General features: G+C 36.1%; 1 protein-coding gene across 17 annotated transcripts in view; it reads left to right on the top strand.

Annotated features, from left to right (window-relative positions):
- Positions 1-24,778, top strand: part of RALGAPA1 (Ral GTPase activating protein catalytic alpha subunit 1) — a 142,909-nt gene that overhangs the window by 91,501 nt on the left and 26,630 nt on the right. For 16 of the 17 annotated variants that reach the window (XM_017829411.1, XM_017829409.1, XM_017829406.1 and 13 more), the window contains 3 exons: positions 826-981; positions 11,382-11,540; positions 13,400-13,527. In XM_017829411.1, the coding sequence (XP_017684900.1) occupies positions 826-981; positions 11,382-11,540; positions 13,400-13,527 (443 nt within the window). Of the gene's footprint in view, positions 1-607; positions 715-825; positions 982-11,381; positions 11,541-13,399; positions 13,528-24,778 lie in introns of those variants that run through there. The other variant, XM_017829405.1, reaches the window with a different exon arrangement.

Here is a 24,778-nt window from a genome sequence, read left to right as displayed (position 1 = left end):
ACGAGCTCCATCTGCCCGGGGGGCTGGGAATCGAACCCGGGTCGCAGCGGTGAGAGTCCTGCACCCTAACCACTAGACCACCAGAGGCCCCCCACATATAAATATATATTATATAAATATATATATATAAATATATATTTATATGTATAAATTGTATATTTATATATATAATAAAATATATATTTATATGTATAAATATATATTATATATATCACAAGTATATATCCGAGATATAACTTTCTGTAGTCACTGTTTTAAAAGTGAAACAGCACATTAAGCATGCTCATTTATTTCAGTGCCAGACTATTCCCCATAGAACTAAGACTTACAAACTTATTTACAAATTATCAGTTACTTTCCTGAGATTTTTTTTTTCGTATTCACAGAGTGAAAATTTCTCAAAAAAATATATGAAAGGTAACAAGACAATGTAAAATTGCCTGGCTCTCATACAGAGTTTCTTCAGAGCTCAGGTCAAAGTTGATGTGGTATCACAGAATTTAAAAAAGTTCAAAAAACACACATAAGTGACTACACTCAAGTGATCAGGGAATAATGCAGTAAATCTTTTCACAACCTTTCCTTTTCTCTAACCTCATCTTCACAGCAGCTTCTATGGTGACCATGGAATATAGAATGCTACTGCACAGCAGTTGATTTCCAGTCTAGTCAGTGAGTCTGCATTCTTTCAGAAAAAAGCACAACTACTCCTATGAAAAGAATCTTCACTTTAAAAGTTCAGTTGAAAGTGCATTTTAAAGCATAAAGAGTGTATTTATCACCTGATAATTTTTTTTGGTAAAGTTTCTTGGACTTTATTTCTAGGTTAATCTCACAAGTCATTGTGGCTTTATGGGAGGACTGCAAAAAAACAAAAGCACTGGATTGACCACTCCATATTTTGCTACCTCAACAGTAGAAGTAATGTTCCATGTGTCAACAAGAATGCCTTCTGATTCAGATGACTCTTTAACAAAAAAGGTGGGTGTCTCTAAATAAGTTTCCCTTGGTAATAAACCCAGAGCAATTAGAGTCAAAGAAAATCCAGTAACTTAAAAAAAACCAAAACATAAAATATCATAACATCTTTACCTACTAATAATTGGTATTTTACTGAAGTAACTCAAGATGTGTAGATTATTCTCTACCAATTCTAATTTTACCATACTGGTGATTTTTGCTGTCATTGCAACTGTTGTCAGGAACATATGTAAAGTGAGGAAAAGTGCAGAGAGGTAATGGTTGGTGTAGAAGAAAAAGCATTACATCTGAATGATGTCTTAGTACTTTGAGACCTTAAATGGCTGTTAATAAATATGTGGTGAGTACTTTTGAAGATGATTTTTATTTCACTTAAGGGTCATCTTTTGGCTATTAAAATAATTTTCCCTTTAAAAAATAATTAAAAATATTAAGACAATATTTATCGCATATAAGGTATTTTGTCTGGGAGCAGACACAGATGCTCAACAGTGGTATGATCTCGTATAGCTGCATTAAGAAAAAAATGGTTTTCTGTATTGGTATTTTTTTCTTTAGAATTTAATAAATTCCACATTAGTGATAATAACTTACAGTCTCGAACATGTGTCCTATTATAAATGAACAATTAGGTATCATTAGGCTGTCCCCCCGACCTGAATACATACATCTTCAGATGTGCTAATCCATTCAGTAGACACGTTAATGAGCACTGGTTGAAGTGTAATATTGAAGGAAGTGAAGCTGGTTGACCTCAGCATGGAGTTTAATACTTGTAATTAAATTAGACAGTAGACAGTTAGTAAAGAGAGAAATAGCCATGCCTCTGGCAAGCTTCAATTATTAATGACTTTTTTGTTCTTTGTGTTCCACTTGAAGAAAAAAATATTATTGTTCTTATTATAGACTGAGTTCTAAATCCTCCCTGTTGCATCTTAGGTTGGTTTGGTTGGTGTGGGGTGTTTTTTAATTAAAAATGTTTTTGCTTGTATGCTTAAGATGCTGCATCCTTTCTGTTCTTTATTTCCTGAAGTAGAGCCAGGGCAGTACTTAGGTTGTTAAATGATTTATAAAAATAGTTTAATAGCAAAAAATAACTAATTTTAAAATAAGATTGTTGCTACTGTTTCAGTATAGAACAATGTGTATTTTTGTTTCTAGGTGACTGGCTTCTTTATTTTCTTAAACAGAAACTGGGTTTTATAAAACACGGCTTGTAATTATCCTTACAATGTTTGTTTATAATCTGTTTCAATTAGAGCATTACAAAGCACTGACAAGGGGAAGGATGGGTCACAGTGAAAAATAATAATGATTAATTTGAAAATGCTGTGGACTTCAGCAAGATCTCATGTCTGTTTCTAGGAGCATGTCAGGAATGAGTGTTGTAGGTTGCTCAAAGAATCACCAGCAAAGGCATTGGCAAAAGCAGGGTTAATATTAACATGAAAGTGCGACAAAGTTCATTGGCAAGGTTCAGTCTGCTACTTACTAGTGATGGTTAAAGCACACAGAGAAAAGTCAGACTAAAATATAAAATTAATCAGTCTAAAACTGAAATCAACCAAATATGATCTACATGGAGGCTGGGGATGAAAAAAGGATAAGGATGAAAAGCAAATGAGAAAGATCCTCCCATTGAGTCACAGAGTGGAACCTCTTCCTGAAGTTAGCCGCAGAGTTGAACAGTGTTTTAGGCCTAAAGGTTTTAACAGTACTTCAACTTAACAGCACTTAAGCAACAGCCTAATTTAAATTAATTTAACAAAAGATTCCATAGAATTTACTATAAGCACAACAGTAATTCACTTATAGACCTAACTTACTTATGAATCTAAAGTACTTACGAATTTAAGAGAGCAGCATTCATAGCACATCTGCTACAGCATATTCACAGTCGCACACACGCAGACCTAAAGCAGTATGTACAGGGTATATACCTGTGAAAAATTCTCCTCGAGTTCAGTGAAGTACTCACATCGGATGCCTTCGCATTTTCTCAACAAGTGAAGGGTTGATCCCTGGGGAGTGGGATATCAGCCCAGGCTCTATTGATGGCCGTTACCTGAGTGTAGCAAACTTGAGAGTTCACTGGCTCTGAGAGGTGTCCCACTCAGAGGGAGATTGCTGGCTGCAGCCCACTGATGGTCTAGGAGAGCTCAAAGGTTCTCTCTTAGGACCGCTGTTTATGGGGTCACAAGTGAGTTGACTTTAGTCATAGTAATTTTCCATCTTGTCCACAATTCGATTCAGTAACTGTCTTTGAAAGTTCAATTACAAAAATGTTGTTCCACCTGAGTTGTTATTCAGGCAAGAAAAATAAGTTTCCAAGACTGTTTGTTAAAAAACAGGAGCTCGTTAGACAGCGTAAGTTCCTGGTACCAAACAGTGTTTCTTATAAGCTCAAGAGGAGCTTAGCCTAGGTACTGTTAGGCCTAATGAGCACTTCTAAGATGATAGTGCAGCCCAAGGACAGGGGAGGGAGGGATGCACCACCACAGAACACCCTGAATCTACATATAGCTGTTCCTGCCAGGCAAGGTTCAGTGCTAATCCAGACCTCCTGTGACTCAACTTGTGAAAATATTGTCAGCTGGACTTTTTAACAACTCCAGCTTGCCCCAGACCTATTTCTCTCCTCCCTTACCCACAATCTCACTCATCAGTAATTTGGAATATTTGAGCTCTGTATGGATATGTAGAGTGTATCAAAAGATTGGAATTATATTTGTGGCTCAGATACTGATCAACTGTTTATTTAAGATATTTTATTTCTCTGTGACTTTCTTTCCTGTTTTTCCTCAGTGTTTTGGTTTTGTTCTTTTTAAGCGTATTTTCCCAAGAACGGAGACCTGTGAGCCTCTCTTTATTTCTCTCCTCCCTTCCCTAACACCTTTTGGCCTATTCCAATGGAATTTAATAGAGACATGTTTCAAAGCTGTTCATTTCATGTTTAATGATGATAGGCTAAGTAAAGGAGATAGAAGGATTGAGACTTTTATTGTTCCTACTCAGCAAGTAAAGTCTGCATGGGAGGAAACAGTAGATATCAAGGAACCAGCACCAGAGAGAGATGTTATGAAATTCATCCCAAACTTGAGAAAAGCATCAACTGAAGTTTACATCTTGCGAGAAACCAGCAAGTAGTATCAGGAGACATGAGTAGAAAAACAGTCTTAATTCATATACTAGTTCTGCAACTACTCGTGATGCTTGGACTGAACACATCAGCAAAAGGAATGCGTTTTATGAAATCCTGGTTAGCTCACACACACTGTCAAAATTGAGAGCCATGTGAGTTCTAAGAGTTGTAGTTATTATGAGTGCATGTACTGTTCATGACCTCCAAAGAAACTTGAGATTTAAGCTTCTCTGCAGGTCTTTCATGTGATTTTTTTGTCTGTTTTATTCAATGGGAGAAAAACAAGCAAACTTACAGTAGCTGGCTTTGAACTGCTGCTGGTTTTTATTTTGTAAATGTGCCTAGAGGTACATGATAGGTTCATCTTATAAATGGAAAATAAATTAAATTAAAGCAAAACTTCTTCCTGCCAGTTGAGCCACTACAAAATAAAGATTCTGCTGTTTCAGGGGCTAAGCCATTTTTAAACTTATTTTCCATCAGTCTTACAGAGTAGTAAAAAAAAATACCTCTGAAGTATTTGTTTCTGAAGATGTGAACAAGAGCAAGAAAAGACGTGAATTCAAGAACTGATGAAAATCTTCTGAATGTGTAAAGGAACTTAACATTGAAATGCATATATAAAATAGGTATTTAATTTGCAAATAGTAAATTAAAGGTTTAATCCTGATAATGCAATCCATTCTGGTTTTTTTATAATTAAAGGTTAGAGTAAAAAGGATTTACACTACCCTTACAAGAACAAACTTGCAAAGAGTTTCAGGACTAAGTAATGTGAGACTCAGCTCACAGAATGAGGAAGCTTGTTTATGTACCTCTACAGCCTATCACCTGTCTAGTTCCTCCTTCCTTAGGAGGAACTTCCTAGAGGAGTGAAGGCATTGTAAGTGAGATATTATTCACCTAGTATGTAAATAAAAAGTAGTAATGTTACTAATTATTGGAATACTAATTCATCTTGAGCTTTTGGTGTATTATGCTGTTCTAAGTTGTGCGTGACATCATCCTAACCACATAAAAGGTTTACGGTTCCCAGCATTTATAGCGGGGGGGTTGTGTTTATTGTGTTATTAACATGTAATGGGAACTTGAGGGTTTATAGTTGGAAATTATTAGTAGATTATTTTTTGGAGTTAAAATTGGATACACATGTTACTTAAAAAAAAAACGAAACAAACAAAAACCCAAACACACCATAGTTGTTGAGACAAAGTTTTGTGAAAAATTCATCTAGAGGGTACATACACTGTAGACAGCGTGCTGCTTACATTTAATGGACAAAAGTAGCTGCATTAAACCATTACTTCAGATATCTCTGCTCGTTCTGTTCTTTTTATAATAAACACTTTCATTTTTGAAGAAAAAAGTTGAGGCTAGCTGTTGTATCATAAGAAAATATAATAGCCTTTTTTCTCCCTCCTTTAGGTAAGTGGGTATTAGAAATTACAGTAATTTTGGCAAGAGTTCAAGGGTTAATGCAACAGATAAATAAAAGGAATTTTCTGTAAATTGAGCCCTGCATTATTTCACTTGTCTTGCCTTTCGAAACCTAACTCATTTAATTTTAAAAAGTAAATACTTAAATTCTTCCTGACAGTGTGCTTTGCTTTTACTATCGTTTATTACTTCAATTATACTTGGTATCACTTAGAACAATCTGCCATTTGGAAATTTCAGTATAGCCTGCAGCTTCGTATTAAGTCTGGCTGCTATTGTAACATGTACAGCATATGACACTAATGTATCAAAATTAGATTTGATCATCCCTCCTGGTTGTATTTATTTCACATTTCTTTTGTATTCAGTTAACATAAATGTATTAGGAGAGCTGACACATGATGATGGCTATAGAGTAAGAATATTTTAAAGTATTTTGAGTTAAATTTGAAATTTCAGGTAACCTAACAGTCGGTCATTTTTATATATTTGCTCTAATGGAGTAGAGTTTCAAAGTTAGCCTAAAAAAATCTGTGTGTCTCTGGTATCTCCTCAGGGCTGTCTTCCCGACAACACAGGTTTAAAATGTCTTAAACAGAGCTCTTAATCTCTTTCTCATTGCCACCTTTCCAGATCACCACAGATAACATGACCATTGTGCCTGTCACTTGTGCCCATAGCCTGAAATCATCTTTAATTTGGTCTACTTTCTGGATCCTTACATTCAGTCTGTGCTTAAGACTCTTCTTTTTCCTACCTACCATTTCTTGCAACATAGCCTTTTCGTACACACAGCTAAAATTTATCCACTATATCATAAACTGTTGTTTTGATCCCTGAACCTTCCTTTCTCTGGCCTTGACACTTGCATTCTTGAATAATGCTGAAGACCTTTTTCTTGTCTTTAACACCTTTTTACAGCTTCTTTGCATTTGTTCAGCTCTGTTTCGTGTCTTGCCTTATGCTTAGATAATAAACTCTCCAGGGCAGTTTGATCTGTGTTTAGAGTGTTAGAATACTGGTGTGTAACCCATAGTTCCAGGTTTTCAGCCATAATGTATTACTAGTTACTTGAAGTATAACACTATTTTAGAGCTTTTTATTATTTATACTATTGCTGTGCCTTATGTCTCTGGTAGTGATTTGCACTTTGATATGCTTACTGTGAGGTATGCACATGAAGTTGTAAATTCGGGAACACAAAGTCAGGAAATGAATGTGAAGATGTAGTGGCTCACACAACTGGTAGTGAGCTTTGAGTAAGCATTAACACAGAATACAGTCTTGACATCTGTCCATTCCGTGTGCACCAAATCCCATTCTTTTAGATAACACCGGGACCACACCTTGGGAAACCATGCTTCTGTCTGTCTTCAGGGTTTCAATGAGAAGAGGTGCTTACAGTTTGGTGTCTTTGTCCTACTTTGTCCACAACACTGAATTCTGGGATGTTTCCAATTCAATACAAAGATATAAAGAATCCAAATTAAAGTTGAAAGATGCCATGTTCTGGCTCTCCTGTGGTTTAATGATCACAGTGAATGATGGATTCTGCAAATGTTTGTTGTGCTTGCAGGAGAGCTTGGTTGTGGAGCACTACTCAATTACAAGATCCTTCAATAGGGAACTGAATAATTGAGAAGAAAATCTGAAATTCTTCTTTCTAAAAAGTTTATGCAAAACCTAGCAGACCTTGGAAAGCTTTTCAAGTTAATTTCATGTATTGGATCTCTTCCATGAATCAAGTGTTGTTGAGGAGTCAAGTTACCCCCATTCAAGTTTTCTCATAACCTTTGCTTGCTGACCAAGGTGAAGACGTCTGACAGAAGCAACGAGGAGCACTGTGTTAGTGTCAGAGCTTCTTATGATCAAATCTTGAAGAAGGAAACAGAATGACTTATCCAAAACTTAGTTATTCTTCAGATATAAAATCAGCAACACCCAACCTTGTTTACTTCTCTATTATTTTTGTCAGTCATCTGACTATCCATAAGGGAAACAAGGTTTTGATCTTTGTTTTGATCCTGAGTACTTTTCATTTTGTTATAAACCGCCATTCATAGTTTATACCATCATCCACCTACTTGCACCATCTGATTTTGACTCTCAATCCATTACATGTCACAGAGATGCCATTCTACATTTTAGTCAAACTGGATCATTGCCAGATCATTCTCAGTAGTAATCATGAGGTGAAATACAGCTGACAGGACTTGAAACTCTTTGAAATAATCTGTTTCATTTTCCTTTTTCTCTGAAGTAGTATATTCTTTTAGCTTGGAATGTATTCTCATAAATCTATGGGGGTATAAAGCAAACTTTGAAATTGGAGAGAAAAGTCAGTAATGGCTTTAGTACCTAATATCCAAAAATATGTGTCCCTTGTCAGTAATCCTTCTGAAATAACCACACAGTACACTTCTATCACACCAAAATCTCTATTAGTCTAATGTGAAAGCGTGCATCAGTAGCAATGCTCTGTCTGGATAGCTTTCACGGAAGTGCAAGAACTGGTGTCCTGTCTGATTAGTTGCAGATGTCAGTAACAGGTACATGGGGGTAACATTTGAGAAATTAAATTCAAAGGCAGTGATGCTCTCAAGAAGCTGCACTATCTCAACTCTGTATGGTTTTGATTATTTCTTTGGCATATACACTGTCACCATCACTTGTTTCTAATAATTCAATGAGTTTTTGGTCTCCAAGTCCAAAGATGTTAAGTAAAGGAGAAAATAATTCTTTTAGTGAATAGTTCAATGTTGCTGAATTAGGAATGGTGCAGTGCAGTGATGGATGTATTGCTTTTTGGCAGTCAGTTCATTGAGTTCAGTCAGTGCTTCAAATGGCCATCCCTCAACCTAGGATCATGTAGTTTTTTTACGTTCCACACTTCATGTCCCAACTGATTTGCCTCATGCTTTCTCTTTGGCTAGGCAGCATCATCCTCCCTGAGCTTTTCACTGGCTTCTAAGTGTGAGCCCATCAGTCCCAGATAGCCTATCATTGTCATATTTCAACAGCTAGTTTGACTGTCACTTCACTGAGGAAGCAAAATGAGAATTTTTAGGTGTTTTTTTTTTAAATCTGAGGTGCAATTTCTCATTGACTTCTCTGGTGATAAAGCCATTTAAGAAGGTGACAACCCTGCTTTCTGCTCCTGCACCTTCAAAAAAAGGTGCCAACAAGTTGTTTTCTTGGGCTATGTTTGAGACCAGTACAGTTACATGAGCTGAGTTTAAAACAAAAACTTGGGGATTAGTTTTCCCTGCTTGGATCATGTCTTTGATCCATTTTGAAAATGGTCTCATGTATGTCTGGAGAAGAGGAGATGACTAACTGTGGCAAAGAGAGGAGGCCAAGGATAACAGTTTATTAGACAGTGATGCTAGAGGAGAATGAAGTGAAGCCAAACCTTGTGTAAACTGAAAAAATAGAATTCTGCCATGATGAAAATCAATGGAAAAGTCTGTTCTGGTGCCAAAGTGCAAGGTTTCTTTAGTTAACTTTTTGCTACAAAACAAAAGGGTTAGAAGGAGAAATTGCTTTTCTGGTAATTTTGGGATTTGGGGGGGGTTTTTTTGGTAGTGTATTTTGAAGTTTATCTTAGCAAGTATGGAAGTGCTCCAAGCTATCACCAGGAAAAAAAAACAGCTAAGTGTGCTTCATATCGCTCCCTTATCACTCTTATTGACTTTATTGCTCTCCACAAGTAACCAAAAGGAGGTTGTGGGATGTTGAGGTAAGTCTCTTTTCCCAAGGAACAATAGTCAGAACTAAAGGAAATGGTTTCAAGTTATGCTAGAGGAGGTTTAGATTGGATTTTAGGAAAAATTTCTTCACAGAGAAGATTGTCAAGCATTGGAACAGGCTGCCCAGGGAAGTGGTGAAGTCACCATTCCTGAAGGTATTTAAAAGATGTTGTAGATGCGGTGTTTAGAGACATGGTTTGGTGGTGGACATGGCAATGTTAGGTTAACAGTTGGACTTGATGACTTGGAGATCTTTTCCAAGCTAAATGGTTCTGTGATTCTTAAGATAGGAGAGGTTCAGGCTCTCAGAGCAATTCTGCAATTAGTTGTCTTTTATGATGTTCATCATGGTTACATGTTATCCAAGGTTTCTGCATCTGCTGTTTGTGTGTTGCATGTAAATCATTCAGGTTGCTGCCTGGTTTTATTTTAATCTAGTAAAATAAAGCTCAGTGTAGTGAATGTTGTTATAACCAATTCTTCTGTTGGGTTGGTTTTGCTGTTGGCACAAGAGCACCCCTAACTAAGTGTTATTCAAAATACTTCAGCCATCTACACAAGAGGAAAGAACAACTCACTTCAAAGGCACTGCAGCCATTGTAGATTAGACATATGAACGATCTGGTCTAGGCAAAACAAATGACTTGTTGAGCATCAAAGAAGGAGGGTATTGATACCATCTGTCCTTTGCCCAGTTCAACACTGAAAAAAATCCTTTTTTCATAGAAATACAACCCTTTTTCAGTCTGATACAATTTAAAGCTAGAAGAGATGAGAAGAGACAGCTTCTTTTTTCTTTTTTTTTTTTTTTTTTAAGTCTGCTACTGACAACTGGTAAAGCCTTTAGATAAGATGAAGGTAGCATTCCAGGAGGTTTTGTAAAATAAACAAGTGAATACTTGCAGTGAAATTTCTCTGAAGACTGTGTGTATGTTTTGCTTTTATTTAAAGTTCAGTTGTGTTCTGAAAATGAGTATGGCAAATTGTTGCCTTTTTATTTACAATAGCTTTTTGTATGTGCCCAAATTGGTATCTGTATGTTACCTGTTAACAGCAGTTCACAGTGCAGTCCTTTGAATAACATCAAGGTGATTGACAAACTCCTCCTACCTAAAGCTGTGGAAACAAATTGAAAACGGGGGGGTAAAGACAATTGTCAGCTGTAACTGGTGATGCACTAGGAGATAAAAAAGAGATTCCAGATTGAATTTTCAGAAATAATGCTTACTGGACAGAATCTGATGTTTAATAGTGTGAATATATTTGATCAGTATACATAAAGCCTCTCTGCATAATGTGAACATTTGTTGTCAGATGGTAATGTTTAGCAGAAGGAACGTTTTGGAGCTTCAGTGCAGATAATTCCAGAATGTTGAAGAAATTCCTTAATCTGGTTATATGATTACACCATGGATTTTGAGGAACCCATTTGGCCATTCTGAGCCAGATCAAGAGCCATTTTGAAGGGGTTTTTGGGGGGTGGGGTGCTGTTTTTACAAAGTTATTCTGGTTTCATGGGAAATGACCATTTAGTTTAGTTAATTTGGGGGCTATGGAAAATGCAGTAGCTATTCTCCTTTAAACGATTTGTGTTTGTGGCAGGCAGTTTGGAATTTGTCTGGAATTATGAGGTTAAGTGCTCAGATACCCAGCTTTTAAAAAGGTGTTCATTCATATGCTTAAAATGTTCATATAGAATTTAGTAATTTGCTGCCTATCTGTGATGACAGTCTGGAACAAATTTTAGTAAATCAAGTTGAACCACTTTACATCCTTGGGATAATATCAACAAAATTTTAGCTTTCAGTAGAAAACATTCACATATCTGTTAATTTAAATAGAAATTGACACCAGTATATAAAAATCTATAGCACAAACCAATACTGTCAACTAATATTCACACTGAAATTGTAAAAGAACTATAGTGTAATTTGGTTTTTTTTACTCATTTTTCTTAATTTGTTTTTAGTGGGTTTGTCCTTTTGAAATATGTGCGGTTTATATAGCTGTATGGCTATAGAATATTAATTAAGGATATTTAAACTGATAGGTTTTTATCCCTGATTTTCTAGCTAAGACATTTAGGAAATGATGAAGTACACATTGTCTGGTCAGAGCACACTCGAGATTATAGAAGAGGAATAATTCCAACAGAATTTGGTGATGTTCTTATAGTTATCTATCCCATGAAAAACCATATGTTCAGTATCCAGATCATGAAAAAACCTGAGGTAAGGGTTTGTTTTCTTTTGTGTTTTCTTCATATGTTTAACATGACGTGAGTTTTGTTTACATTCTGAGGTCTTGGTATAATAGACTGATCCAACAAAGTGATGTCTTGAGCACTGACAGTTGCAGTGGTGGCAGGAGGAAAAGGGAGAGCTCAGTGAGTACAATGCATAGTAAAATCAGTAACTTGAAATTGCAAAGGCCTGATCCTGTAAAGCATATCTGCTAACAACATAATCTAGGAAAAAGCTAGAATATTCTGCATAATAATTTAAATATTAAAATAAACTTGCCAAACCTTTTTGTCAAATTTGATACATAACTGAAGTAGTTGAATAATGGTCTGCTCCAACTTCCTCCATCCATGTCATACTCCTCTTTCTTTCTCTCAAAGCTAGTTATCACTTTCTTCTTGACTCCGCACAAGAATTTGGAGATTATTCAGTAAAGCAAGACCATTCAACCCTGAGGCATATGAACACATATTCTTTATAATGACTGTTCCTCTAATGTCAATGCTGGCCTTGTTCTTAGAACAGTGGTTTAGGGTAGTGAACACTGACTGAGTAAAAGTAGTCATGAGTTCTTGTACTACCTAACTTCTGTGTGTGATGTCACTTACCATGAATTTCTATACTTTAAATATTACTAGAAGCACTAATATTAATAAATGAGGTATATGAGAGAAACACCCCTTTATGATGACTACCTCTATGTGTTGATATGCATGAAATGATATTCAGTTTTGTTATTACTGACTTACATTTTTAATTAATAAGTTTATTCTTTCTTTTGCTACTTTAAGTACAAATAGATGGATTATTGGGAGCATGCAGGTTAAGAAGGAAAATGAGAACTGTTGAAAACAGCAATTGTTGTTAGTCCAAAAAGAGATTCTTGTATGTGAAGAAAGAAGTACCTTCCATCAGATTTCAGTATTCTCAGAACTACATTAAATGATGGCAGAAAAAATATAGAATCTAAAATTCTTTTGCAGCTCTGCTCCCTTTACTGAGCTGATGCACAAATTTTGCTGCTCTTGACCTGCTTTATGTCATCAGCTTCAGAACTTTATTCAAATGTACAGGAAATGCAGATAGTTAATAATGAGTGCTTATTTTGTTGGTTTTTTTTTTAATTGCACAATGATGATTGGAGAAATCATGCCAAGTAGAGAATTATGCCAAAACATAAGATCTATCTGTTCTGTATACCTCTTGGGTGCTACCTGTACTAAATATTGAGGTTTTCTACTGATCTCACAAATAAGGCTTTACACTTAGGGTCCGAAGAGGCCAAACTTTGACCACAGATTTCTCCTGTAAAGGGCTTACAGTCCATTTGTATAGATAACGTAGAAGGGCAGAAGAGATAGAATGAAAGAAAATAGAAGGGAAGGGTCAATGCACCAGTAATTGTATGACAGTTGCACATTGAGTTGGTCCTTATGAACATGTTAATATCTAAAGCCATGATACATGCTATTTTAAAATTTGAGTAATTATTGCTTTTGCTTACTACCACCTACAGTATTGTCAGCTAGCCTTTCAACCTCATAAATATCATATGCATGACTCTTACTAGGATTTTGGCAGCAAATATTGAAAATAATCTTTGGTGAGACATAGTATTCAAATAGTTGCTTAATTTTCTTCAAATACTGTGTTATCTGTTGCCAAGGATATCAAGCTGTATATTTCCACAAGAGAAAAGGTCTGACATGTAGCATAATGACCGCTTTGATAATCTAGCAATGAGGAGGGAAAAAGAGATATATTTGAGTGCTCTATTGTTAATGTTGATTGCTAATTGTTACAGCTAAGATCTTGCTTTATGTTGAACTTCTAAATTTTTTATTCAGGTTCCATTTTTTGGTCCACTCTTTGATGGTGCTATTGTGAATGGAAAAATTCTACCTATTATGGTTCGTGCAACAGCTATAAATGCAAGCCGTGCATTGAAATCATTAATCCCATTATACCAAAACTTGTATCCTTTCACTCAAGTGGTTTCCAAGGCATATGCATTCCCTTGCAGTTCTACAGATATGACCTTCATGTTTTCTGTCATTTTATTTTTTTTGTTGGATTAATATAGGGAAAATATTTTTTTTAATGGTGACGGTGCCTGCTTTTAGGGAACTTAAACCCGTAGAAGAGTATTCAGATGAAGACCATTTTTTTTTAAATTAAAATAATAATAGATTCAGTGCTGAAAATTTGCTTGTTTCTGTTTTATTACAGGTACTTATCACTTTTTGTTAAGAAAATTATTTTAATGACCATTTTGTGAGTAGTCTTTCTAAAACAGCAATGTTGTGATGTTAATGATCTTTTCTTCCTTAAATATATCAAGTGTTTATCCCGTATTAGAGAGACTTAAGTTTTATTTTCTAATTCCAAGGATGCTACTTTCTTTCAAGATGAATTTGTTAAATTTTTGTCATACAGATTTTGTTATTCAGCTCAGAATACCAACTTGTTGTCAAAATGATGTTAGTGTCCTAGTAAATGTGTCAGAAAAGGCTGTCTCATTCTTGTAGTTTTTTGGAAGGGCTGCTCTTGGAAGAAAAGATTTATCAACAGAAATTAAAAAATATAAGGTAAGTCAGTCATTTATACTTCTTCCCATCTTAAGATTGAGTTCTGTTATATACATGTTAGTTAAATCAACAAGAATATACTGTTTTTGAATTTAATAAATTGAAAGATAAGTTTAAATTTTAATCCAAAAGAAATTCTGGGCTTAATTTCCAACCAAGCTGTAAATACTAGTATTTGTCATGTGACAGATTGTTGCTAAAATACTGGGTTTTTTTTCCTGTGGCTGACTGTTAATACTTGCAGAGTTTTGGATTAGATATGATGAAATGGATTTACAGATGAATGATGGATGTGTTTTAAGTGATCACATCAGATGAATGATGGATGTGTTTTAAGTGATCACATTAAGTGATGTTTATGCCATTTCTGTAGATGACAGATGTTGATTCATTCTATTTTTATGTTTGGAAAGGTCTGATCTTTTTGTCATTATTCAAGTGGCTTAGTCAAAAAATTTAAAATGTATTATCATCATCATTATACCATGAAAAATGATGGTTTATAACATTATATTGATGTATAGTGATGAACAATTGGAGAACAATTTACTTTGAAATAACAAACTTTCAGTACGCCCCCCCCAAGCCTATGTATTTAAACTTCTTTACAGAATATGAAAGTTGTAATAAATTCCTTGAACACAGCTTAGCAGCTCGATGTCTAGGAATTGGCCAGTTCCACAGAGCTGTGCATTGCATTTTTAATTCAGTTCTCAAAATTGTACTTTTTGATATGCATCAAAGCACAGCATGTCATTTATTACATAATGTGGCCTCCACTAAAATGTTGGTGTGTCTCCTAATATGGTTAACAAGGTAATGGGAAAGCATTATGTGTATTTGATATTAGATGCATTGGTTGGTGGGTTTCACATCATCATTTGGTTATGAAGCTTCTGAAGTACCAGTTGATTGGGCACTGATGTTAAAGGGTGGCTTTGTTAAGTAGTTGGTGGAATTCTTTTTCCATCTGGCTTGGAGTATCAATTTGGTGTTTAGTATGATAATGTAAAAATAAAAATGAGTCGTGAGAAGTTCTTTAAAAGCTGTTTGCTTGATGTGAGATTAGAAGAAACTCTACAAGCTTCCTTGACTTGAATTAGGCTATGGTGGAGTCAGTTGAGTCAGTCGAGAACAGCAAAAACTGTTACAATTCCAAGTCTGGCCTAGCTCTTAGGGGTTTAAAAACCTCTTGGTTAAAAATGTCACGGACATGCTCATGCTCTTGGTCTTCAAGCCATGGCAAGACTTGAGGTCAAGAGGGAATTTTCCCTCATACAAGAATGGTAAAGACTGGATGTTTCCTGTAACATGGACAAGGTCTGTTATCTAGGAACATTTGAAAGTTGAATCTAATTATGTTCCTGCAATAGCGGGGAATTGAAGATGTCAAGGACTGTCTTTATTGTCTCCCGCTTTTTTTCTCTGGGATATTTTAGCTATGGCTGCAGGAGTTCACTACTGGCTTTTTAAGTTTGCAATGGACTGAAGGGTGTGGGGAGCAGACGTATTTTATGGTCTGTGGTTAAATAGCTTTTCTGGAAACCCTGCCAGACTTAGTGTCTCTTGCAGAAAACAGACAGGATTCATTGATCAAGGTAGTCTTTCTTTGTGTTGGAGTGTTGCTGGAGCAAAGAAGAAGAGGGCTCAGAGTGATGAAAACAATACATTCAAAGAGGGAGGAAAAAGGGAACAAAATTTATTTTTCAGAAGGTACACCAAAAGCAGAGTCCAAGCTGGAGAAGTGAAGCTGATAATCAAGGATTTCCACAAATTCAGAAGCAGAATGGTTTCAGTGAAAGAGAATTCTGAAGTGATCTGCTTGAAATTAATCTTTGTTTACTTACTTATGAGTATCTAATATGCTGGGGCAGTGCTAGTTTGTTAGGAACATTGATGGTGCTTAGTGGAAATCCAGTTAAATTTGGATCTCAAGTGCACAAGAGTACTTGAGACCTGTACTTGAAATGAGTTTTGTGTGACATTCCTGTATTAGCTCTTCTTTTTACAGTAGTAGACCAGCAGAAATCATTAATTTCAAAGCCAGTGTATGGATGTCTCCCTACCTGCAGGGGTGTGGTTTGTTTCATGGTGCTGTGTAATACTTGGTGGGCACCTTTTGACTGAGTAGGGAGTTAAAAACATATATGTATGTCTTTGCTTATCTGGTTTTGAAGAATGTTTATAATATCCCATTGTAGATCCTTGCGGTGATGGATCACGGTAAACTCTTAATGAAACTAGGACTGTGTTGATCTGCTTGCATATGGGATGGGAAGAAACTGGCACTGAGTTTGGCCTTCCTACTTCCAAGGAGAGCTTATCCATCCTCTGAGACAGTGCATTTTCTAAGTGCAGACCTGACTGAAAAAATCAGCTGTCATTTGTAATCAGCAGGGATATTCAGTCTTCTTCATGTAACCTGATTGCAACTTTTTCCTTAATGCGCTGGTCTGTTAATCACAATGTGGCAATGGGTAGTACGTGTGAATGGCATAATAATGGTTGCATGGATACAGGAAATTTTGCTCATCTCTCTCTTATAGTCTTCCCTAACCTTGAGTATGTGCTGTACGGTCAGAAGTAGCTTTCTGAGACTGACGTATTCTGTCAATCACCTTCCTCTTTCTGACATTATTTTGACATCTCTGATAGCACACTTAGATAGCAAAACACTTTGAAGATTTGGTTTTGTTAGTGATTTTTAAAGGTTTTATCTGCTCAGTGTTTTTATTCTTTGCTTATAATACCATAATAATATGTTTCCATATTGTAGTATTTTAAGATTAAATATTTACTAAATTCATCAGCAGGCATTAGTCATGCATGACAGGTATCCTGCTTTATTTGATGCTTGACATTCTCGTTGCTGCAGCAGTGTGAAGAGCATATTGCTATTTGTGGTGGAGTTTTTACATCGTTTTGTGGAATTTGCTTTAGTTTACCCTTCAAGGATTCTCTGGTCCCTCGTTGTCTTTTGCTGGACTGGCTTTTTTGTACCAGTACCCCCTCACCAACAGGTGGCATATATGCACACAGTAGTGGATGACAAACACAAAATACTTGTATTGTCTTGCTAGTGAAGCAACAGTACCCCCTTATCTCTCTCATAGCTGATGTATTTCTTCTTCTCATTTAATTTGTTGTTGTCTTAAGAAGTGCATGCTTATCTCCTGAGTACACTCCAGCTGCACATATGCTAGGAAGACTTGTAAGAGTCATAAATGCAGGGGTAATAATGGGACTGAATGTTGAGAACAATCATTTTCACTGTGATGTAGAATAAGGAGGCCAATATTTAGGAGATTGTTAAATACTCCTTATTTACTAAATTGCATTGAAATTCCTGATACGAATGGCTTTATTCTTGGCTTGCATCTCAGAGCAAGGTCTTTGTCACATTCTGAATTCAGAATCAACCATGTGTGGGAAATGGATCAATACTAAATATTTTAAATAATAGAAATAGTGGCTTCATATAAAATTTTACTTGAACTTCCTGAATAAACAGCAGATTTTAGCCAGATGCCAAGAGGTGTACCTTGGCATAGTAGGCACCTCCAGTGATCCAACTTGTTAAAATTATTGCAACAAAGCAGGAAAAATACTAGAAACTTTTTGGGAGTGAAATTCCAGCTGTGAAACGACGAGTGTCACTTTTTGCACATTGTACACAAACTTTAGAGTGTTAATAATTATTCCAAACTATCTGCACTTCAGATAGTGCACTTCAGACACTGTGCTTTCTGTCTTACTTAGTATTCCCCTACCAAAGGATGCTACCTAATATATAGCTATACACACAGGAAGAAATACTATTTAGCATCTTTTAAATCTGAAATTTATTGACATTTTAGACATTGGGAATATAGATGACTGTTTTATCCTTAATCATCATAGCCTAATTTTCACTTCTTTCTAATAATCTACAAAATCTTTGACCTAATGCCAAGAACTGGCATTTCTTTTGGGGGGGTTGTTTTTTTTTTTTTGGTCACATGAAATCAATTAATTTAAATAGCAGAAACATAATGCTACTTTAAGTATTCCATCTAAAAATGTTATCAAATAAATCTTAACCTAAATTATTGAATAAATTAATCTTCATTATCAAAACTGGAAAATTGACATCCTCCTGTTTTTTTGGTATTGTATGACTAAGTAGTTGATACTTGATGTATTGTAGCTAATCTTTTGACAGTTGTCTTCCAGAAAAAGGGAAGATATTAACCCCATATGGTGTCTGACAAGACAGTAACTTATTTATGAATAAAATAATACCTGTGAGTGGCTTGTTAGAAGTTTACTCTGTATTAAAAACTGATCACCCAGCAAAAGCTTTTTTTCTTGAGGTGGTACTCAACTGCCCCAAGAAAAGGTTTTATTGGAACTGGAAGGGTTGCTGTGTGCTGTGCCTGCTTGACCATCTCCTGCCTCAAGATAGAACTGCAGGCACTGGAAAAATAAAGAAAATGTTCTTTATTATGGCATACAGTGAGCAAAGAGTATTCTTCAGATTCTGTGGCCACAGTTGTTTCACTTAATTAAGAATACTTGTTTTATTTGCATTTTCAAAATGGAACTTGTGAAGATTTTGAAGATTTCTCACTAGTACAGAAACTTAGAAGTTAAAGCTGGAAAGCACTGATTTTGACAATGCCCGTTTCCCTTCCTCCAGGTCCAGTAAGTTTTCTATCTTACAGATGCATGAGCATCTGTAAGTAAAAAAGTGAATAGAGTGATACTGTATCAATGCCAACTGTGTATCAAACGGGAGAGGCATAAGGGTTGCTCTCTCTTAGTTTCGGTATAGTGAAAGGAATAATGCATGACATTATAATTGCTCTTCTAGTACTTTCTGATTTAGAATTTTTTTGATATGGCATATGCCAAAACTCTGCAAACTTTGCTATATTTCAGGCAATACAACTTTGATACAGGACATTTAATAAGGTTTTAACATATCTGTTACTAATTTTTTCTGTCATCACAGGGGAGAAGATACCAACATTAAAAATAATGCTTGATACCCTTTTTTTTCAACTATTTTATATGCTTTACACAAATAAATGAAAATTTCAGGATTTCAATGAATATTTATTCCTTCTCTGAGTCCTGCCGTTGTAGCCTTATTTCATATGAGTTCAAGTAAGAGCCATGTATAATTTTTTTCCAAAAGAAAATAGAGTTATTTCTAAAATCTGTTTTACTGTTTAGCAACGAAAACTGTTTTCCAAGTTCAAGTAAGAATCATGAGGTACAGAATATGATGTTCAGTCTTTCCTGTTCTTTGAATTGCTCAGTTTTGCTGTTCTCCCAAATCCTAGATTTGCTGCCAATGTATTTGATCTTTTAATAATTATAAATGTGATTAATTTCCTGCATACAATGATATAACATGAAAAACTGAAGATTTCAAAGACATCATGTAATAGTTTCTCTGTGCATTATAAGACAACCTAAATATAAGAGAAAAGTTTTCACAAAATCGTGGAATATGCTGAGTTGGAAGGGACCTAGAAGGATCAGTGAGTTCATCCCTTAGCTCTGCACAGGACCATCCCCCAGGAGTCACACCATGCACCCGAGAGCATCATCCAAACACTTCTTGAACTCGGACAGGCTTGGTGCTGTGACCTCTTCCCTGGGGAGCCTGTTCCAGTGCCCAACCACCCTTTGGGTGAAAGACGTTTTTCTGATATCCAACCTAAACCTCCCCTGACACAACTTCAGGCCATTCTCTTGAGTCTGTCACTGGTCACCACTCTGTAGAGTCATGTGTATATCATAGAATCATAGAACCAAGTTGGAAAAGACCTCCTAGATCATCAAGTCCCACCCTTGATCCAATGCTGCCGTTAATAGACCATGGCACTAATGTGTGTCTCCTTGTAGGTATGCAATGACAATAATAGCTATCTTTATTATCTTTACAGTACTTTTCCCCTGAACTAATGCATACAATTAATGTATTTTCCTGTGATGTCACAAGTATATTTGAACAAAAAGAGACTGCTGTAAGCAAAATTCCAGGGGAAATACCAGGAAGATATAATACCAGGTTACTTGCATACTTGGATGACTGAAGTGTTCAGAATGGCAAACCACTAATGCCAAAAAAAGCAAAATGCACAGCACATAAATAACTGCTGCATTTAAGAATGTTCATATTAAAAAATAATATTTTAATATGTTATACAGAAAATTGTACAATTTGGAATATCTCATGTAAAGGAATTTTATACACAATGGCAATGTGGTGTAATAGAATAATTTAAAGTAACTTTTGTATGAATAACATCACATTGAAGTTTGCCAAATTAAAAAAAAGGCCAAGTGAAAAAAGAGCCAAGATTCCAAAGCATAAATTGTGCTATTTATGTTCATTAAGTATGGTTTGAAATCCTGTCTTAGGGACATCTTGCCTAACTATATATCTCATGCTGCTCAGTAAATGAGAAGAGTATTGATTGGCATATGCTGCTTAAATCGATCACCTTGACAGCCAGAATTACAGTAATCTGTCAGTATTAATGACTGTCTTTCAAGCCTTGATACCTCTCCTTTGCTTGTCTCATCTTGCCTCACTTCTTTTGAAGTGCATTTTCTTGCAACCTCTGGTTTTGTCAGAGTAGGTACTTTTGTAGGGGTTTTTTGTCCCCTGAGTCCAATTTATTGGCTTGATCGTGCAATTAGAGTTAAAATGCAACGCCAGGGAGCAAAAGTAGACAGTGTTCTGAGTAACAATTGGACCTCAGAGGTAGTGCAAGCCTGTTCTCAGCCATGATTTATTAGTTACCTGTTGAAAGAATAGGATTGTTTTGCAATGAATAATTCCAAAGCATCACTTTAAATGCCTTTGATTTTAGCCACTATAGACAACTGATTGAGCCAACATTTGTGATAGGCTTTTAAACTCTTTCCTTAGTCTTTGTCATAAGACACTTCAAATAACTGCTGAAGAAATACTTGCAGATCTGCGTACAAAGCTGCTGTGTTTACTACATTTTCATATAGTGAACATAATTTCACATAATTTCAATTGGTTTTCATGCATTTTTAATATGAGGAGTAAATTGAAGTATGAAGCTTGAAAGCTATTTTGTAATCCAGTATATTTTCATGTTTATAGTCTGTGTTTTTTTTAGCAAAACTCATATATACTTTTCTTTAGCAACATTTCTGGGTTTGCACATGTTCAGGTAAACACGCCTTCATTAATAACTGCCCAGTTTCTAATCCCACAGAATCTGCCTTCTCTACTGCTTCTAATGGGCTGTCTGCAGATATGAATCATAGCATGGAATGGTTTGGGTTGGAAGGGACCTTTAAAGATCATCCAGTTCCAAACCCCCTGCCCTGGGCATGGGCACCTTCTACTAGACCAGGTTGCTCAAAGTTCCATCCAACCTCTCCTTTTATCACTGCTGGGCATGGGATATCCACAGCTTCTCTGAGCAGTCTGTTGCAGTGTCTCACTACCCTGACAGTAAAGAACTTCTTCCTTATATGCGATCTAAACCTACCCTCTTTCAGTTTAAAGCCATTACCTCTTTTGCTATCACTACATGCCCCTGTAAAAAGTCCCTCTCTGGCTTTCTTGTAGGCTCTCTTCAGGTACTGGAAGGCTGCTATAAGGTCTTCCTGGAGCCTTCTCTTCTCCAGGCTGAACTCTTTCAGTCTGTCTTCAAAGGAGAGGTGCTCCAACCCTGTGATCATCTTCATGGCCTCCCTCTGGACTGACTCCAACAGGTCTTTCTTATGATGTGGGCCCCAGAGCTGGACACAGTACTCCAGATGGGGTCTGATGGGAACAGAGTACAAGGGGGAAATCACTTCCCTCCGCTTGCTGGCCACACTTCTTTTGGTGCTGCCCAGGGTATGGGTGGCTTTCTGGGCTGCAAGTGCACATTGTGGTCTTGTGATGAGCTTCTCCTCAGCCAACACCCCCAAGTCCTTCTCCTCTGAACTGCTCTCAATCTGTTCTCCACCCAGCCTGTTCTGATGCTTGGGATTGCCCTGACCCAGTTGCAGCACTTTGTAGTTGGCTGTTTTGCACTTTGTAAGGTTTGCACAGGCCCACCTCTCAAGCCTGTCAAGGTCCCTCTGGATGGCATCCCTTCCCTTCAGCGTGTTGACAGCACCACACAGCTTGGTGTCATCGACAGACTTGCTGAGGGTGCACTCAGTCCCACTGTCCATGTCACCGATAAAGATGATGAACAGTGCTGATTCCAGTACCAACCCTCAAGGAACACCTCTTGTCACTGCTTTCTGGACATCGCATCATTGATCACAACTCTTTGAGTGTGATCATCCAGATAATTCCTTATCCACTGAGAGGTTCATCCATCAAATCCATGTCTCTTGAAGTTAGAGACAAGGATGTCATGTGGAACAGTGTCAAATGCTTTGCACAAGTCCAGGTAGATGAATGACATCAGTTGCTCTTGCCTCATCTACCACTTTAACACTGTTGTAGAAGGCCACAAAATTTGTCAGGCACAATTTGTCTGTAGGAAAGCCGTGTTGGCTGTCACAAATCAGCTTCTTATTTTCCATGTGTCTTAGTATAGTTTCCAGAAAGATCTCTGCATGATCTTGTCAGGCACTGAGGTGAAACTGATTGGCCTAAACTAGGATGCTGGAAGCACATGTTAAAGAGATATAGTGTAAGTGCATGGGTTTAAGAATAATAATGCTGTTGTTATCACAAGATATCTATAATATATTTTAATTAATAGTACGGCTTTTTTCATTAGTCACTCTTCCCTAATGAAATACATGAGATTCTCTTGAAAGTGGTAAAAATGCAAAATATCAAATGAGACAAAAATAATTGACTCTAGTAATGTAATTTTTTACTAATAATTGCACTTATAAAGGCCTGAGTGCTCTGCTAATGTCATAGACAGTTATGGGGGAGACTCAAATCTTTTTATACTATTTAGAAAAGTATATTCTAGGTTCTTCTACATTCTTTCATAAATTGAATTTACCCATCTGAAGGAGGAATACTGGTTCTACTGATAACTATACAAAATATGAGTAAGCTTAATGCTGTTAGCATTCTGTTTTAGAATAGAAGGATGGCAGAGGGCTATCCTGAAAAACAGTGATGTGTTTTATGATCCTCCTAGAACTTCTGAGTCTGGATATGTCAGTACAGACAGCTTTGAGAGAGGGAAATTGTTCTTTGTTATGACATATTTTTAAGGTAGGAAATTTTTCTATGTGGTAAACTAGAAGTTAGTAGTGGAATTACTCTTTCATTTTAAAATGTGTTTTAAATATCTGTAAATTCCTCTTTTAAACAAAAATTTGCAGGGAGAAGGCTACAAGTCCTTGAACTGGGATGAAAAAGATAAACTAATTCAATCTTACGCAGAGTTGATTGCCTTGTATGTAACACAAAGTGACAGGTTTTTTGTTAATACCTACTTAACCTTATTAATTGATTAAACAGTTTGGATAACAAAAGCTCTTTGTTAAAATGTTAAGACTCTTGCCCCCTTAAGGTGTTAAAATTCATATAGATTTCTTTGATAGCTCTCAGAAATCTATGAATAAAAGTGGGGAAGATTAAACAAATTTTTCTGATGTTTCTAAGATGTAAAAAATGAAATGTTTTTAAACTATTTAAGCCCTATTTTTATGTTGCAAAAGACAGTGTTGTTTATTGATTTAATCCTTTTCTTGTCATAAATTCACCCTAATAACAGGTAAGGGCTGTGCAAACTACTTGCAAGATTTGTACGTTAAAACAGTGAAAGCTGTGTATATATACGGATAAGTATATGGCACTGTGTATGGTGGATTCTGATATTTAAATTGGTGGGAAATGTGGGAGATTATTTGCAACAATCAACACTGATACAAACAGTAACGTTTTTGGGATAGAGTGATGTTTTTGGGTGAGTTGAATAAGATGTTGGCAAACTGTTTCTGTGTCGCTCTGCATATGGTAATCAAAACCATTGCTGCATGCTTTCCAGTGCCAACAGAGGAATTAGAAGATCATAGGTACCAAAAAAAAAAGATTAATAGAAACTAGCACATCATTTGTCTTTGTTCTGCTACAGGTCTGTATTTCAGTTACTGAACAAAGGGGTTATATATAAAACCTGAGAGTATGTGGAAATATTTAGCTGGAAATGGAATGTACTTTGTGTAAAAATATTTATTAATTTAAACAGGTCAAAATTGTTACAAAAAAGTTATAGTTTATTCTGTATGTGCCACATAGTTAGTAGAAAAATGGACTAAACTAACATAAAGCAAGGATTAAAAGTTAGTATTACAGTAATTGGAATTACCATATGGCAGTCCGAAGGATGAGTCCTAATCATAGCCTGGCCAGTCAAATTAATCTCAATATACTTTCTAGACATTGAGAAAATAGTTTAATTGCTGATTAACTGCACCTGAATAGATCGTGAGTCACAAATAGATCTTTCTCCTTCTGAATGCTTCTCCTCCCAAACATAGAAGAATGCAGGCTATTAGAAAATCTTTTAATTTCTGCTTGCCAAGCCATAGTTACCATCCATCTGTTCTTGCCAATTGGGGAAAAAGGTCAGTTTTCAGCAAAGCCATGCATTTCACAGAAGGTATGTGAAGTGAAATTTCACAGGGGAC

This window comes from Lepidothrix coronata, unplaced genomic scaffold, assembly GCF_001604755.1.
Source record: "Lepidothrix coronata isolate B3197 unplaced genomic scaffold, Lepidothrix_coronata-1.0 Scaffold164, whole genome shotgun sequence".
Taxonomy (NCBI): domain Eukaryota; kingdom Metazoa; phylum Chordata; class Aves; order Passeriformes; family Pipridae; genus Lepidothrix; species Lepidothrix coronata.
Note: the sequence above shows the minus strand (reverse complement) of the source record. Positions and strands in the feature narration are given on the sequence as shown.